The sequence below is a fragment of the Diabrotica virgifera genome, chromosome 5, assembly GCF_917563875.1.
Source record: "Diabrotica virgifera virgifera chromosome 5, PGI_DIABVI_V3a".
NCBI classification, from domain to species: Eukaryota; Metazoa; Arthropoda; class Insecta; order Coleoptera; family Chrysomelidae; genus Diabrotica; species Diabrotica virgifera.
The window spans coordinates 172,785,434-172,805,157 of record NC_065447.1 but is presented as its reverse complement, the minus strand read 5'-3'; the positions used below and the strand labels follow the sequence as shown (position 1 = coordinate 172,805,157).

The following is a 19,724-nucleotide window of genomic DNA, read 5'->3' as shown; positions in this document are numbered from 1 at the left end:
TGTAAAATTTCAGATGCAATGATCGGATTTGTACTATTATGTTCTAAAAGGTTTTTAACTAAAACAAAAGTTTCTGTAGGAGGAACACTAGGAAAAAGATTTTTTACGTCAAATGAAATTAGTCTGGAGTTGTTGGGCAATTGAAAATGTTGTATTTTATTAACTAGTTCTAGTGTATTTTTTACGGTGAATTTAGGTGAAAATTTAGTGTATTCTGTAATAATATCTGACAGTTTTTTTGAAAGTTTATATGACGGAGCTGTATAAAAAGAAACTACAGGTCTTATTGGGTGGTCAGGTTTGTGTAGTTTAATAAAAGAGTATAATTTAGGGGGTTGTAAAATTCAAAATCAATACTAAATCCAACAGAACAGAAATACCTTAATATTATACTCTTTATACAACCCCCTAAATTATACTCTTTTATTAAACTACACAAACCTGACCACCCAATAAGACCTGTAGATTCTTTTTATACAGCTCCGTCATATAAACTTTCAAAAAAACTGTCAGATATTATTACAGAATACACTAAATTTTCACCTAAATTCACCGTAAAAAATACACTAGAACTAGTTAAAAAAATACAACATTTTCAATTGCCTAACAACTCCAGACTAATTTCATTTGACGTAAAAAATCTTTTTCCTAGTGTTCCTCCTACAGAAACTTTTGTTTTAGTTAAAAACCTTTTAGAACATAATAGTACAAATCCGATCATTGCATCTGAAATTTTACACCTTCTTGAAATTTGCATAAATCAAGACTATTTTGAATTCAATAATCAAATTTACACAAACAACAGTGCAGGACTTATTATGGGTAATCCTCTAAGCCCATTACTATCAGATATATTTATGAACCAACTTGAAACAACAATTTCTAAACACCCCTTATTTAAACAGTTCTTATATTTTTGGAGATACGTGGATGACATACTAGTCTGCTTTACAGGAACTAACAGACAACTTGACCAATTTTTATCATACATTAATTCACTTCCTAGTAATATTGAGTCCACAATAGAAACAGAACAGAATAATTCCATAAACTTTCTAGATGTAACGATTACCAGACTACACAACAAACATGAGTTCTCCGTATATCATAAACCTACCCATACTGACACAACTATACACAATTCATCATCCCATCCTACACAACACAAATTAGCAGCCTACCATAGCATGATACATAGACTGACAGAAATTCCTATGACAAAAAATAACTTCGAGACAGAACTAAATATCATTAGACAAATAGCAGTAAACAATGGCTATAACGAACAAACAGTTAACAACATTTTAAACCAAAAACTCCATAAGAAAGCCATGAAATTAGTGTATCCACCACCACAGAAAGAACCCAGTACCTTCTTCTCTCTCACATATACTGGCAAAATAACAACAAAAATAGCCAGATACATAAAAAGAAAGGAATAACACCAGCTTTCAGAACTAACAACAACTTAAGCAAACATATTAAAAACAATAAAAGCCGAAAGAGAAAGCAACTACAGAGTGGTGTGTACAAACTAACTTGTGGTGACTGTCCGAAAACTTACATCGGTCAAACTGGCAGAACTTTTGACAAACGGATAGCAGAACACAAAAGGGCTTTCAACAATAGAAAAACAGACACTTCTACATACGCACTTCACCTTCTAGATCATAATCATTCTTTCAATGAAGAGTTTCAAATTCTACATATTCAAAATAAAGGCCTTAAGCTATCACTTTTAGAATCAATGGAAATTAATAAATTGAAAAATACAGATATAATTCTGAATGACCAACTCGAGACAAACAGCTCCCCACTCCTCAACCTCTTCAGTTAAAGACTTAAAAAGGCAAACACATTGTAAAATATATCACTTGAGAAAGGCACTTTGCCGAAACAGCTGTAATAATAACATAGTTGTAATAAATTTTGTGGAAGTATAGAAAAACAAACGTTTTTCAGTGTTTTATTGTGAGAAACCAATAACTTAAAAGTAAAAAAATACATAAAATCTTACATCGTGTTTGACATCCTGTCATCCACCGTATAATAATTATTTCTCATTGGCGTCGTGGAATAGGGCGTTGAAAGTGCAAACTGTTTCAGAGGTCTAGGTCTTGGTTTTTGTCTCGGATGTGGCTCTTGTTCTTCTCGTTCTTCTTCGATAGCTGTTTGAATATCGTTGTTGCCATTGAAGATACTGATAGAGTTGTGTGGCAAATGTTCCATTTTCAAAACTTCGTATTGGTGTTCGTCTTCTTCGTGATGGAATACTTCACTTAATTCGTATTCTTTTATCTGAAACAAAGATTGAGATATTTAGACTTTATGAAATGGTTTTTTTACAAAAGATGTCTGCTAGGGACGTACATATATAGGTAAAAATAAATATTTAGTGCCGAGAACTTATTTCTTTTAAGATTGACAGTCTTTGGTATGTCTTTATAGCAATTTACGAATGTATTTTCTGGTATTAAATCAAGGAAATATTAAAATGTGTCTTTATCTTATGAATGCACTATCTTCAGGAACATAACTTTCTTAACGCATATTGTCGTATTATTTCCTTCTGTAAACCTAACGAACACCGTTGTTATTATTATCGACTACCCTTAGTATGTTTTTTTTATTGTTACAAACGCCATCTGTTTATTTCAAACTATAAACACTAAGCATTTTTGTTGAACAGAATTTGAAACATTAAGAGTGATCGCCCAGTGGCTATAACTCTATTGGTTGAATGTTTCTGGATATACATTGGTATGACTTATATCTACATATTTACTTCACTACTTAATCTAAGCTTATTCTAAACTTTTACTTGTTGTCTATTGTCTATAGGGTAAATCCAGTGGACTACGAATATTTAGTCTGTTGTTTTGTACACTGTTGTCAAGGAGACCGATTACAAGATTGTTGGAGTGCACTTCAAGACGCTTTAGGTATTTATCACTACACTGCGCGTTCACTTGTTTCACTGTAGGAATTTTTAGATCACTGTAGATGACCTGGTTTGAGATAAACCAAGGGGCAGTCGCTATAGTTCTTAATGTCTTTGACTGGAATCGTTCTAGGATCGCAATGTTGCTGTCAGATGATGTACCCCAGAGTTGTACGCCGTATGTCCAAATAGGCTTTATGATGGAACTGTAGATCAGGAGTTTATTTTTTAATGGTAGAGGTGAGTTACTTCCAAGTAGCCAGTAGTGTTTTTTAAGTACAATTCCTAGTTGTTTACGTTTATTCCAGATATGTGTTTTCCAAGTTAGCCTTGTATCTAGATGTAATCCCAAGTACTTGGCACTATCTTTTTTAGTTAGTCTATCTTTTTTAGTTAATTAGGTGGTTGTTGTAATATATTGATGGTGTGTCACCGTGGCATTTTGTAAAAGTTACATTGGTTGATTTTTCGTCGTTTATTTTTATTCTCCATCTACAAGCCCACTTATATGTTTTGTATAATCTTGCTTGTAATGTGCGAGTCGCAATTTCGGGATTTTTGTCTTTCACCATAATTGCAGTGTTATCTGCAAATGTAGCTGTTAGGTGATGGTCATCTGTTGAAAAGCCAGCTGTAAACAAAGTGTAAAGTATGGGACCAAGTATACTTCCTTGGGGCACACCAGCTTTTATAGGATGAATATCTGTTATAAAGTCATCATATCTTATTTGGAAGTGCCTTTCTTCAAGATAAGATTTGAGCAAGATATAGAGTGGATGAGATAGGTTTTTCTTTAGTTTATAAAGCAATCCGGGGTGTCAAACCTTGTCGAAAGCTTGACTTATGTCCAGGAATACAGCATTGCAGTAGCTCTTTTCCTGAAATGTAGTTTGTATCATATCAACGAGGGGGGTAGAGGGGGCTCCTTAGCTGTGGTGAAAGCAACCTCTCTAAGAGAAGGAACTCGGAAATCAAACCCTGGTCCTCCAAGGGGGGGTTAAGGCATCGGGCTAACTCCTCGGTACTTGTAAAAAAATGACTGAAGTGGGGTAGAGAGGACTCCTTAGCTGTAGAGAAAGCAACCTCTCTAAGAGAAGGAACTCTGAAATCAAACCCTGGTCCTCCAAGTTGGGGGTTAAGGCATCGGGCTAACTCCTCGATACTTGTAAAAACAAGCAAATGTTAAACGACCCAATAATCACACTCGGATGAATGGACGGATCACTCGGCAACGAAAAAAGCGACGAAAAAGGACTATGAATTTTGGAACGTGGAACGTTCAAAGCCTCTCAAATAAAATGGATGAGGGAAATCAGAGAAAGAGGCTTGAACGAAGACATGTGCTACGATCGAGAGCAATGGCGATTGGGAATCGGAAGACGTCGTAGAACGTTATGAACCGATTATATATATATATATATATATATATATATATATATATATATATATATATATATATATATATATATATCATATCAACGACTCTGTGCACTTATTCAATGGTCGTCGAGTGTTTAAGGCGAAATCCAAATTGATGCGATGGGACTAGTTTGTGTTCATCTATTTCTATTAATAATCGTTCTTTTATAATTTTCTCTGCAATTTTAGACATAACAGGTAACAAGCTTATTGGTCTGTATGATTTTATCTCTTTAGCAGGTTTTCCTGGTTTTTGTATTAGTATAATGTCTGCTAACTTCCATTGTGCTGGAAAATATCCTAGCTTTATAGTCGCATTTATTAGTTGTGTTATCATTGTAATCCCTTTTTTTGGTAGTTGTTTGATTATCTCGCCAGTAAGGAGATCATGTCCAGGTGCTTTTTTGGTACGAATTTCGTATTTAATAATTTCTGCTACTTCTTTGGGTGTTGTTAGTTTGGGAGGTGGAGACATTTGATATATACTACCTAAAAATTCATGTATTCTTTCATCGATATTATTCGCATCTGCAGGTAAAGGCTGAAATACTTCTTCGAAATAGTTTGCAAATGCTTTTGCCTTATCCTGGTTTGTTCGTAACCATTTGTTATCATGCCTGATAGGCGGGATTTGTTATTTTGGATTTTTCAGATTTTTTGTGGCCTTCCTTAAAGAATAGTCGGAATCCGCAGTTGGTGTTAAATTTTGCATATAACTTTGAAAATATTTATTTTTAAGATTTTGTATTAATTCTTTTAGTTGTCGACATTTTCGATTGTAGTTGGTTTTGTCATCTGGGTGTCTCGTTATTTGCCACCTTTTTCTAAGCCTCCGCTTTTCTAGTATTTCATTTCTAATGATTTGTGGGCATTGTCTTCGGTGCCTTTTGTTTTTAGTCTCATGGGGCGTAGCTTCCCATGCTGCTTGTTGAACCAACTTAGTAAAATATTCAACTGCTAATTCAATATGATTTGGTATTTTCAGTGGTATTTGTAGATTTATATTTTGATCTAGTATTGATTTAAAATATTCCCAGTCAGTTTTTTTGGAGATCAGATGCGGTGTCGCCTCCTTTTCTTGAGGTAAACCTTAGTATGTAGCATTTAATTTTTTTTTGTAAAATATTGGCTTCTTGAATCAACCAATACATTCGAAATATCGATTTAAAATTTACATTTTAGTCCATGTGGTGAAACCGCTGCCGTCTGAAAAAATTTCTGATTCGGTTTCTTTGTGGATTCCTATTCAAAAATGTCTCGTTTAAACAAATCTGAAGGGTGCCGGGCGAAATTTTTGGGCAGAAATTGTTTAAACAATTTTTGAAGTTATTCTTCTTTAGGCGCGATGCGATTGAGAGTAAAATTTCATAAATCTGCGCGCATGCGCACACAGACAGTAATAGTTCGTTGCTAATCTTTCAAGATAGTTATGTATGTATCTGTATCAGCGCAAATAAGTCATTAATAGAATATATTAATGTTTTTAGTAAATGTACTATTTATTATAATTTTTGGATTTGTCTTTCTCTGTAGTAAGATAATAAAATATTATGTAGGTATAACATTTTTATATGTCTATTTGTCACCGTGTTGTGTAATTATATCCGAAACTTACGTGTCATTTAAAGAAGCTCGGTGGCGTAGTTGGTAGAGCGTTGGGTCAGTGATTGGAAGGTCGCACCGGTCTCGGGTTCCAATCCTGGATGATTTATATATATTTTTTTAATTTTTGGTTGTTTTAATAAATATTTTTTGAAAGTGGTAGATAAGAAAGTTAGTTTAATATTTAAATAAAATACAAATAACCTGTTAAGTATATTTACTTCGTTGAAATTATATAATAGAAGAATAACTTACGTGCGTACAAAGTACACACACATTTTTTTTTAAACAAATACAAAAGATCACCTTTTTGCCCTGGAATATATTTTTTAGGTTTTTTGGGTTATTTTTAATCAGAAAGGTGTCTCGTGATTTTTCTCAAAACTGCGTAGTTTTCGAGTTATGGGCGATTTAAAATCTAAAAAATCCGAAAATACGCATTTTTGAGGCTTAAAAACTTACATATATTTAGAATTAGTCCAGGGCGCATCTGTTTTGAGATGGACGTTGAGAGGTCACTCAAATTTTTTTGCAGAAATTGCTTGAAAATAAATCAACTAATAGTATTTGAGTTATCCTCCCTCTCAAAAAGGTCCGGAACATTGTTTAAATACTGAAAATGTCAAAAAATGAAGGAAAAATTTGATTTCTTTCTTCGTTTTTTGATTATAACTTTAAAAGTATTCATTTTCGAGAAAAGTTGTACTGACATAAAAGTTGCGTAATTAAATTTTCTACAATATAGAATTGGTTAAAAATTTAAAAAATAGTCACCCTAGTTGCAAAATAGCAATAATTGCGAAAAAACCATACAAAAACAAGTATTCGCATTTTACGTTTTTCAACCATTTATGCTACACTTAGGACCTTCATATTTCACCCAGAAAAACTTTACGATATAGTAAAATAATACTGTGTAAATTTCATTAAGATCGGTTCAATACATTTTGCAAAATAAATTTTGCAATCCAGCTTTCGCAAAAAAAATTCATTTTTCAAAATGTTACAGGACTGAAAATAAAGCAGATAGCAAGTTGAAAATTTTTGGCGCATAGAAGTGTACTGTAACTTTCATTTGCAATTTGCAAAATTAAAATCGATTAATTACCACGGCGTCAGGAAATTTTTTAAATAAACATTAATTTTTGGTGCTACGCGCAGGACAGCGGTGTTCGATTCACACAAATTGATTTCCACCAAAATGTCTTCCAAACTTTATCTAATATGTATATTATTTTCTTACTCTATATTTTGTTGTATTTTAATACTTTAGTTCCGCAAAAATCAAACTAATTTTATTATTTTTTGTGAAATATTTTTTAAACAATTGCATATGTTTAAAAATAATAAACTTTTATTCTCATAGTTAAAATATATGAACAAAGAAAGTTTTTGCTAATAAAAGTGTTATTTCAAAGGATAGAGTATGTGTTTTTATTTTGCAATAAACAAATTTATTTATTTATATCGAAATGTAATAAAAATTAAAATGTATCAATCATTATCAAAGGTCATTGGAATGCCCAATCAGAGCAAACTATCCGCTGTCCTGCGCGTAGCACCAATAATTAACGTTTATTTAAAAAAAATCCTGACGCCGTCGTGTTAATCGATTTTAATTTTGCAAAATTGCATATAAAAGGTACAGTACACTTCTATACGCAAAAAAAAATTCAACTTGCTATCTGCTTTATTTTCAGTCCTGTAACATTTTGAAAAAATGAATTTTTTTTGCGAAAGCTGGATTGCAAAATTTATTTTGCAAAATCTATTAAACCGATCTTAATGAACTTTACAGTATTGTTTTACTGTATCATAAAGTTTTTCTGGGTGAAATATGAAGGTCCTAAGTGTAGCATAAATGGTTGAAAAACATAAAATGCGAATACTTGTTTTTGTATGGCTTTTTCGCAATTATTGCTATTTTGCAACAAGAGTGACTATTTTTTAAATTTTTAACCAATTCTATATTGTTGTAAATTTAATTATGCAACTTTTATGTTTGGAAATAAATACTTTTAAAGTTATAATCAAACAACGAAGAAAAAAATCGAATTTTTCCTTAATTTTTTGACATTTTGATTATTTAAACAATGTTCCGGACCTTTTTGAGAGGGAGGATAACTTAAATATTATTATTTGATTAATTTTCAAGCAATTTCTGCAAAAAAATTTGAGTCACCTCCCAACGTCCAAATGTACTAATATTTTTACAGATGCGCCCTGGTCTAAATAGTATTTTTGAGGTTGCCAAGTACTTAAATTATTGTCATTTAACCATTCATTTTCAAGATTCTGAAGAGTGATCGGGTCTAACTTCAATTTGCACCGTTGTTATTTAATTGTTAAATATGCGTGTCCATCCGATTTTTTTGCCGGTGTGGCGCGCTCTATTTCAACAATCTCCTATTTTCCTCCGAAAAATATTTTTTTTAGGGGAGTGCAATTAGAACGAAAAGATACAATGTTTCGGAAAAAATCAAACAAGGTTATATTTTTCTAAAACTTTTTTTGTTAGTTTATAAATATGTTAAAGTAAAAAGTTCTACTCACAAATTTCGCCGCTAATTGTTTATTAATTGTTTAAACAATAACAATGTTTTGTGTAAATAGTGTTAAGAATATGGGTGAATTCAACATTTTATTTTGATAAAAAGTGTTTTTATTTTAGTTTTGATTATACTGAACCCGAATCTGACATTACAATTTGCAAATTCAAAATGGCGGATTCAAAATGGCGGATTTTTTCGTAAAAATTCTTAAAAAGCAGTAGTAAAATCCGAATTTTTTTCATAAAACGTGTTTGTTTACATATATGTGGATATTTTTGAGAGGTTGCTGAACCTGAATCAAATTTTGATAATTTAAATTATAAAATGGCAGATCCAAAATGGCGGATAACTTAAAATAGTTCTAAAATCATAATCTCTTTACAAAATGTATTTATTTCTACATATATTTATTTTTGAGAGCTTTGATAAACCTAGCTTAAATGTTAACATTATAAACTATAAAATGGCGGATCCAAAATGCGGATTTTCTAAAAAGAACATAAAAAAGTCCATTTTTCTAAAACATTTATCGTCTTTATTTTTAACATGTTGTTGAATCTGAATTAAAGATTAAAAATTTAAATTTCAAAATGGCGGATCCAAAATGGGGATATTTAAATGAAGAACAAGTAGAATCCAATTAAACAAATATGGAATTTCATTCTTAAAAAAAAGATAAACAAATAATTTTCACAATAATATTAAAAATTAAAATGGATTAGAAAGAAAGAACAAATTACTCAAAATCTATCTCTTGAATATCACCTCCATCTACGCTGACATCTTCGCTTTCTTCAATTTCTTGTTCATTTAAAACGGGACAATTCAAACAGTCTTGTCCGAAACAATGAGAATAATATTGATAAAATATAATATTTTATATTTGCATATTATGTGTTAGACCATGCACAGCTATTTTTGACGAATAACTTTCTTCATAAAATTAATAATACAACAGTTATCATAAATAATAAGTGAAAATTTAATGATGTGTTTAATTAATTTGAAACAATATTAAAAAAAAAACAAATTTTCGACTAGAAGGATATTATTACATATTGGAACATAGTTTTTAATTCCAAACAACTTCTCTTTATAAAATTTTTCGATATTGTGAAATATAAAGGTACTTTACTCTTGAGTGAAATTCATATTTTTTGACATACCTCGTACAAAATTAACAAAATTTGATATTTGATGGTTGCATCTTATGTCATATTCGATGCAGAATATTTTATAAAGAATAACTTTTTTTCGTAAAACTGATATTAAAAAAGTTATCAATAGGTTCCAAGTTACGCAGACATACTGTATAAGAGCTAAAAATTTTTTTTTGTTGAACATTTATTATTGTTGAAGCTTATTATTAAATGTATTTTAGGTAAGTTTTGCAGAAAAAAGTTTTGATCACTCTGTATATACATTTTTTCAGCTGGTAATTTTCGGTTGTTGTATTACATTTTTGTTATCTTTCTTAATTTTCTCAAAAAGAAATTGTTTATTTCATTTTTAAACTAAAATAGTTCAGTGTTTTTTAAAGATTACATCCTAAGCTTTTAAAAAATATCAAAAAAATTGTATTAGATTAATTCAAACTTGAGTAATACCGTCTTAAATTGGTGGGAATTCTGTAAAACTACGAATTTTTCAAAAATTACATTTTTTGAGACATCATATTATTTGAATTAAATTTTTGAGATTTTTTTTTATAAAACATCGTTTAGTCAGATGATTGAGAGGTAAGTTGTGCAAATTTGAGAGTTATATAAGTAAAATTGTATTAGTTACACATTTTTAAATCATTTATAAACAAAATCCATGTAAGGCTCACTTTCCGCCCACACCGTACTTATGTCCATATATTTTGTTTCTTTTTGTTACAACCATAAGATAGCTTATTTCATCTTCTTTCATGTCCAATTTGTAAAATTTCTTTTGATCCATTAGTTAAAGAATTACATTAAAAAAACTCAACGGTGCACTTCTTCTAACGCTAGTTTACAGTGCGCCAATGTGTGTGAAAAGGGTGACTTTAGCGTTATAAATAAAAAATTACAGAAGCTAGAGATTTAATTTTAGAAAAATCTTTATATAAGGTTTCTTTTGTAAAATTTTCTGAATTTCTCAATGGTCAAGTCACTTTTTTTCTAAAAATTATATTTTCGGAGTTATTTAAAAAAACATCTAACTTCGCTGTTCATTTGTTTAATAAAAAATGAAGCACCCACTTTTTGAGTAGAACTTTTTGATATGTTGTTTATAAACATTTCTTAATCAAATTACAAAAAGTTTTATCTTGTTTGATTTTTTCCGAAGTGAAAATCTAAATGCACTCCCCTATTTAGATTCCTTGGGACATTCTAACTAAAATAAGTTTCTTGTCATTTTTCTCAAAAATTAATAGTTTTAAAGTTATCAGCGATTCAAAATCCGAAAATGTGTGTTTTCGCTTTTTTCGGATTTTACATCGCTTATAACTTTAAAACTATAAACTTTTGAGAGAAATGACAAGAAACCTATTTTATTTAGAATGTCCCTAATAATCTAAAAAAATATTTCTCAAAGAAAAATAGGAGATTATTGAAATAGAGCTCGCCGCACCGTAAAAAAATCGGATGGAGACTCATATTTAACAATTAAATAACAACAGTGTAAATTGAAGTTACACCCGATCACTCTTCAGGATCTTGAAAATGAATGTTGAAACTATAATAGAAGTACTTGGCAACTCCAAAAAAACCGATGAACGCGGTAAAATGAACAATATTTCAACTACAAAAGAGCTGATACGAATATTACGTGGAGCAAAATTATATATTTTTGTGGAAGATTTGTCCATGGTATTTGTTAAATTTTAAGTAAAACGCGCCACAAAAGAGTACCTTTGATAAAGTTTACAGTTTGAGGCTCTTTTGTGGCGCGTTTTACTTCAAATTTAGAATATACCATGGGAAAATCTATTAAAAAATCGATAATTTTATTTTCCATCAAAATGAAATAGTTATTTTCCTAACAATTGCAGAAAGTCATTCTTTTCCGCACGCGACTGCAGTTTGCCGAACGACGCGAAGCGGGAGTTCGGCAAGCAGTCGAGTGCGGAAAAGAGACTTTCTGCAAGAGTTAAGAACAATATTTTTTCTAAGAGTCTTTAAAAATTACCAAATCTTAATCAATTAATTTAATTAATATGAAAATACATACACAAATTAATTCTTTGACAAGGTTGTCAAAACCAAACTTTCAATATAATTAGTTAGCATGACGACGATCTTGGTTTCCATGACGATGATTCAAAACGACTGTTATTGTCTACCGATTTGACTTTCGAATATTATGTCAAAATGATTTTCTTTCGTCGAATTGTCGCGTTAATTTCATTAAAACAGAAACACATAAGATATATTTGAAATAAATTAGTAAATAATATTTAAATATTAGTTTATTGCATGTATTTTAATTACTTTAAGGCCATATTAACATATCTAAATTAACATGCGTGCGGAAAAGTAAAAACCGCGTGCGGAAAAGTAACACGCGTGCGGAAAAGTGAAACTTTCTAAACTAAAATGCGTGCGCGAAAGTAGACATTTTTGCATGCTCGTAGAAAAATATATCTTTGCACCACGTATTATTCATATTAGCTCTTTTGTAGCTGGAATATTATATGCGCCACTCATTTTTACCTTGTTTAGCGTTCTTGTTGTTATACAGGGTGTATACTTTTGAAGCTATGTTTGCACAAATTAAGCAACAAATTAACAAAAATAACTTTTTCTACGAGCGTGCAAAAATGTCTACTTTCGCGCACGCATTTTAGTTCAGAAAGTCTCACTTTTCCGCACGCGTGTTACTTTTCCGCACGCGGTTTTTACTTTTCCGCATGCGTGTTAATTTAGATATGTTAATATGGCCTTAAAGTGATTATAATACATGCAATAAACTAATATTTAGATATTATTTACTAATTTATTTCAAATATATCTTATTGTGTTCCTGTTTTAATGAAATTAACGCGATAATTCGATGAAATAAAATTATTTTGACATAATATTCGAAAGTCAAATCGGTACAAAAAAACAGTCGTTTTGAATCATCGTCATGGAAACCAAGATCGTCGTCATGCTAACTAATTATATTGAAAGTTTGGTTTTGACAACCTTGTCAAAGAATTAATTTGTGTATGTATTTTCATATTAATTAAATTAATTGATTAAGATTTGGTAATTTTTTTAAAGACTATTAGAAAAGATATTGTTCCTAACTCTTGGATAAAGTCATTCTTTTCCGCACTCGACTGCTTGCCGAACTCCCGCTTCGCGTCGTTCGGCAAACTGCAGTCGCGTGCGGAAAAGAATGACTTTCTGCACTTGTTACGAAATAGTATATTGTGCAACAAGTGCAGAAAGGTACTAATTTCTCACGAGTTTGAAAAGTTGCGGTACGAGCGCAAGCCAGTGCCGCAATTCAAACGAGTGAGAAATTACCTTTCTGCACGTGTTTCACACTATACTTTTTCTACAAGCACAGTTTTTCCTAAAAATAAAAATCACAATTTCCAAACGACGATTAATTATAATAGTACCTATGTGATAAATTTTAAACTGTATTTAATTAATACCTACTAATCAATTTAAATTCCTTATACCTAAATAAATTGCACAGAAATCAGTTAAAAAATTAATGCACTGCCTTAATTTGTTTAAATTTAAACAATTATTACACATTATTGACATCATATTTATGCAGTCACGGATATACACAAAACCTACTTCATTCGACGTCTCTTGCACAGGTTGCTAAATCCTTATTGGTTATTTGATAATTATAAAATGTTTAATAAGAATAAAATTGTAAAATAAAACAGTTGTAACATCCATAATTTAGTTTCTATGCTATAGTTAAATATAATAATTGTCTTATAGGTTATATATTTGTCTAAAGTTTAACCACGGATGTAAACAGAATATAACGTTACTCAGAATGCGGTAGTCCACGGATGTAAACAGAATATAACGTTACTCAGAATGAGGTAGTCAACTGTGCAGAAAAGAACTTTGCGGCACAGAAACGTCACTTTGCGGCACAGAAACGTCACTTTTCTGCACACTAATGTCAAATATCTTATACTGTGAGAAAATATCAAGTTTGCTAACATAAAACCGTGCAGAAAAGTGCACTTTGAGTAGTGGTTGTAGAAAAATAACTATACAGGCACTCTATGCTTTTCCATTAATATTGTGTAACTTTTCCATATAATTTAAAGGTCTTCACCTTTATTATTGAAAATCAAATAGCGAACGTACATTGTTTATACAGGGTGTCCAGAAACTCTACCGATAAACGAAGACAGGAGATTGTTCAGATAATTTTAAGACAATTTACCTCAATTCACCTAGTCCGAAAATGCTCTTCGTAAGGGAGCTAGAGCTCTTTGAAAATGGCGTATTGTAATTAGTTTTTCTAAAATACCTCCAGAACGCTTCAATTTAGTCGGTGTAGTAATTTTTTTAGTCGGTTTAGTAATCAAGTCGGTGCGTATATTTATCTGCCAGAGATAACTCGATTCCATTCATTGAGAATTTCTAGAACCGATCACAGGCGTCCATTTTGGGTAGGGCAACGGTTATTTTATCACATCTTTTTGTCTTTAACTTTTAAGCAATGCTGTCACTGGATTATTAAATTGTGAGGTATTATAGTACTAAAAGGTACTCTTGCTTTAAGTCAGTAGGACACACGGTTTTCTAGAAAAATGGATTTAAAAATTTTTCGTTTTTTGAATTTGAAAAAAAAATTGTAAAAACTTAAAAAAACGGTGTACTTTACCAACTTAAGGCAAGAGTAACTTTTAGTAGTAGAGTACCTCATAACTTAATATTCTAAAGTCAAAAATGCTTAAAAATTAAAGACAAAAATTTTATGCGACAAAATAACCGTTGACCTACGCCCAAAACGGACGCCTATGACCGGTACTAGAAATTCGCAACGCATGGAATCGATTTAATTCTGGAAGATAAATATGTGTACCAATAGCCGTTTTTCTCAATAGAAGCGTTGTGGAGTTATTTAAGAAAAACTAAATACAAGACGCCATCTTCAAGGAGCACTAGCTTCCTTAGGAAGCATTTTCGGACTAGGTGAGTTGGTTTAAAATACCTTAAAATTATCTGAGGAATCTCCTGTCTTTGTTTGTCGGTAGAGTTTCTGGACACCCTGTATACGACGATCAGCTTCTAAGATAGCTTTGTACGTGTACGTGCTGTGTACTTATGTTTTACATTTTGTTATTTTAAAAAAATCGAGAATTTCTGTTTTAATTTTGTTCAGAAGTGTACTTTTGTACCATTTTTATATTTCAATTTTTTAACTAACCGCTAATATCCATTATATACGTTGATTACAATCGGCTGATGTTTTGATGAACGAATACAAAACACCACAGATGCATTAATCAATGCATTATCCGAAAATAAATTTAGCAATATCGAGTTCATTGAGTGCCAAATACCTCATAAATCCAACCAGATTTTAACCATACCGAATAGATTTTAACAAAATTATACACAATAATATTTAAATGGTTTCATTTTATATTCGTTTTTTAATTAAAATAATTCTTCTGTTTAGTGTATACGCCCTATAATAGACAACATTTACGGATATATTAGCGAGCTAAATAAATATCCTATTCCATAAATATGTTATTCTGCAAGAAGAATATGTCACTGTATATGTAGTTATGATAAGATCGCTATATACAATAGTATTTCCTTGACAGCCAAGTTGTACAGTTAGTTGTCAAATTTGTGTATATTTCTTGAATATTTTGCAATAATATTAGTCTAGGCACCATAATATCAATAATATATTTGCAATAATATTAGCTGGATGGATGAAGTGGAAAGAAGCGAGTGGTGTGTTGTGTGACAGAAAAATTCCAATGAAGCTGAAGGGAAAATTCTATAAAACAGCCATAAGACCAGCTATGATGTACGGAACTGAATGTTGGGCAGTGAAAAAGAAAGAGGAACAGCGAATGCATGTGGCGGAAATGAGAATGCTTAGATGGATGAGTGGAGTGACAAAGAAGGATAAAATTAGAAATGAGTATATTAGGGGAAGTCTAGGTGTGGCACCAATTGATGCCAAAATGAGAGAGCATAGGTTAAGATGGTTTGGTCATGTTCAACGTCGAGACGTTAACCACCCAATACGAAGAATAGCTGAAGTGCAGATTCCTGGAAGGAGTAGGAGAGGAAGACCAAAGAAGAGCTGGGGGGAGACGATAAGGCAGGACATGTTGGTAAAGGGGATTAACATTGATATGGCCCAAGATAGAATTGTGTGGAGAAATGCAATTAGGGAAGCCGACCCCGCATAGGGATAAGGCAAAGAGAATGATGATGATGATGATTAGTCTAGGCACCAAATAGAGGTCACCGTGTCCTTTTCAATTCTGATGGACATATACTCAACGGTTTCTTATGGATTTTTGGCTGCTGATTACGAATTTCGAGGGTGGATTTCGATCAAAGTGGTCAAAAAATTGTTATAAACAATTTAATTGTTTATAAATTGTTTATAAGGATCTGGCTCATAAACTAAAAGAGATAAAAAAATGTTTCAAATAAAAGTTGTTTCTTAATAAAAAACGAAGAAAAAAACGTTTACTAAACTTAAATCCAACAGTTAGAACTCAAGATATTGTAAAATTAGTGCACAATGCAAATTGAAAATTGCAAAATAAGTATTTTTCGAAGCTTTATTGATCGTAACTTGACTTTTACGCACGCAAATGAGCCTTAGAAGGTCTCATTTTAAAGGTCTATTAATTGGCTTCCAAAAAAAGTTTACTAAATTACCTTATATTTATTGGTTTTAAAGTAATACCCGTTTAAAGTTTTAATTTTCTTAAAAAAATTGTACATTAATTTGTTTATAAGGGTTTCAAGCAAATTTGAGCTATAAAAATTTATACTTTAATTAACAATAATGATAGAAAACTCAAAGGAAACATTTTGAGCTTACGAAAATGTTTGTAACTTTATTTTTGGCCAAGATATCGATACTTTAATAGCGCAAGCTCTGAGGCACAAGATCGACTCACAGCGTAAAGTTGTTCTAAAGCTATTTAGTTTCGGCATTAATTATTGTAAATGGAAAATAAGCCACAATTTAACTGAACAATTATTTTATTAACGTTTTGACGTCCAAATCGGACGTCGTTGTCAAAATAAAAAATATTAATAAATTAAACAAAAATGTTGATGCTTATTAAAAAATTCTTCTAATAATTTAATTTAATCTGACTGAATTCAGACATATACATTTTAAAGTAGTTTAAAATGATATTGCCAACATTTATAAGTGGCGTTCCTGGGACGACATTACTGAAAGATAGTTCATTCGATTACATGAAACCAACCCTAACTCAAATTTTTCATTAAAGATTTAATGAACTATCTTTTAGTAAAGTCGTCCCATGAACGCAACTCATAAATATTGGCAATATTATTTTAAAGTCTTTTGAGTCAGATTAAATTAAATTATTAGCAATAATTTGCTAATATTAGCAAATAATGTTTTTCTAAGCAACAACATTTTTGTTTAGTGTATTTTGTATAATATCTTTTATTTTGACAACGACGTCTGATTTGGACGTGGAAACGTTAATAAAATCATTTTTTAGTTAAATTGTGGCTTATTTCCCATTTAGAATAATTAATGCCACAAGGAAATAGCTTCAGAACAAGTTTACGCTGTGAGCCGATCTTGCGCCTCAGAGCTTGCGCTATTAAAATATCGATATCTTGGCCAAAAATAAAGTGAAGAACATTTTCGTAAGCTCAAAATGTTCCTTTTGATTTCTTCTATCATTATGGTTAATTAAAGTATAAATGTTTATAGCTCAAATTTGCTTGAAAACCTTATAAACAAATTAATGTACAATTTTTTTTAAGAAAATTATACCTTCAAATGGGTATAACTTTAAAACAAATGAAGATAAAGTAATTTAACAAACTTTGTTTGGAAGCCTATTAATTAAACTTTAAAATGAAACCTTCTAAGGCCCATTTTTGTGCGTAGAATCCGAGTTACGATTGATAGAGCTTCGAAAATACTTATTTTGCAATTTTCAATTTGCATTGTGCACTAATTTTACAATATCTTGAGTTATAATTGTTGAATTTAAGATTAATAATCGTTTTTTTCTTCGTTTTTTAGTAAGGAACAAATTTTATTTGAAACATTTTTTTGTCTCTTTTAGTTTATGAGCCAGAGCCTTATAAACAATTTATAAACAATTAAATTATTTATAACAATTTTTAAGGCCCCTCTGGCGCCTAGACTATATGCATACATTTGACATTTGGCTGACGACCAAATAGTGATCGCATAAGACGAAGATGACCTCATCTTTATGATGAGAAAACTGAAACAGTAATATACAAAGAATGGAGAGGCAATAAACGTAAAGAAAACTGAATACCTAACAACGGAGAATATAGAAATAAAACAGCTGGAAATAGACGAAGGTAAACAAATCAAAGGGACATCAGATAAGTACCAGTATTTAGGTTAACTCCGCCTGCATAACGGCTGGGCGAATTGAGTAGTTTAGCTGTTATGTTGCCGGTCCCAAGCCCAGATAAAGGAGGAAGGGGGAGGAGTAACAACCTCGTAAAAAAACCAGGGTTCATCTGGCTCGGACGATAGCACCCTGTAGGGGCCCCTGCCTAGGGTACAGGCGAATCTGCTGCCTTGTAGTTAGATGCTGAACCATCAAAAGCTAGAGGAAGAAAACCTTGACAACAAATCCTCCAGGTTGGGGGTTGAGGCATTGGGCTAACTCCTCAATACTCAGGAAAATGTAGAAATGTTAAAAAGCCAAATCTACAGCCTCGGAACGGATGGAATAAAACACGACGACTTAAGCTACGAAAATGGATCAAGAATATAGGAACATGGAACGTACAGAGTCTCTCTACAAAAATCAATGAAGTAATGCATGAAACAAAGAAGCTCAATATGGACATGTGGTGTTAACAGAAACCAAGAAAAAAGGTACAGGGTCAGAAAACTTAGGACATTACGACCATTTCTATAGCGGCATATCAAAAGAAAAAAGAGCACAACCAGGAGTCTCAATAATTATTCGTAAAAGCTTAAGAAGATATATCACCACTTGGGAAGCAATAGATGAAAGACTAATTAAAATAAACCTGAATATACATGGTCATAAACTAACAATAATAGGTGTATATGCAGTTAACGATGATGCACTGGTTAACAAGAAAGAGGAATTCTACGAGAAACTAAACCGAGAAATAACATCGATAGGATATACGAGGGAATTAATCTTGCTTGGAGATTTTAATGGCAGGGTCGGAAACAAACAAAACTGTAAAATAGTTGGTCCTTACGGAGAAAACATAACAAATGACAAGGTGACCAGACTCATCACAATATGCGAACAGAACCAGCTCCGTATTACAAATGGATTCTATCAACATCGAGAAGTACATAAATACACCTAGGGATAGAGACCAAGGAATCTAAAATCTATAATAGATTACTTGATTGTACGCCAAAGATCAAATCTTAAAATCTACGACGTAAGAGCTTATAGAGGTGCAGTTTGTGGAAGCGATCACCATTTCTTAAAAGCAAAAATAATGTTTTTAAGAAGATGCCAGAAGGAACAACCAGTAGTTCGCTCAGAGATGGCAGAAGATGGAAGAAGATAGTGTAAAAATATTGTATCAAAACAGACTGAACGAGAAGCTTGAAAACATAAATTTCAATAACATCGAAGACCACTACAATTACATTAAAGAAAGTATTCACTCTGCAGCAAAAGAAGCCCTTGGATATTACGAAAAGAAAAACAAAAATAATCCATACTGGGGGGATGAAGAAATAGACACAGCGATAAAACAAAAGGAACAAAAGTATGAACACTATTTAAGTGCAAAAACAGATACCAATTGGTCTAATTACAAAAACCATCAAGCAAAGGTAAGACAAATGATAAGACAGAAAAAAAATGAATCCTGGGATCAAAACTGTCAAAAAATAAATACGTATATAGGAGGAACCAGAAGTACAGAAAGCTGGAAACTTATTAAATCTCTTAGGACCAACGACAAGAAAAAAGATTTAATCTCACCAATTTCGTTAGAAACATGGGACATGTACTTCAGTAAACT

General features: G+C 31.5%; 1 protein-coding gene across 1 annotated transcript in view; it reads right to left on the bottom strand.

The window, feature by feature from the left end:
* Positions 1-19,724, bottom strand: part of LOC126885528 (uncharacterized) — a 204,997-nt gene that overhangs the window by 53,666 nt on the left and 131,607 nt on the right. Inside the window, exon 5 of the mRNA XM_050652109.1 lies at positions 2,018-2,298. Within this exon, the coding sequence (XP_050508066.1) occupies positions 2,018-2,298 (281 nt within the window). The remainder of the gene's footprint in view (positions 1-2,017; positions 2,299-19,724) is intronic.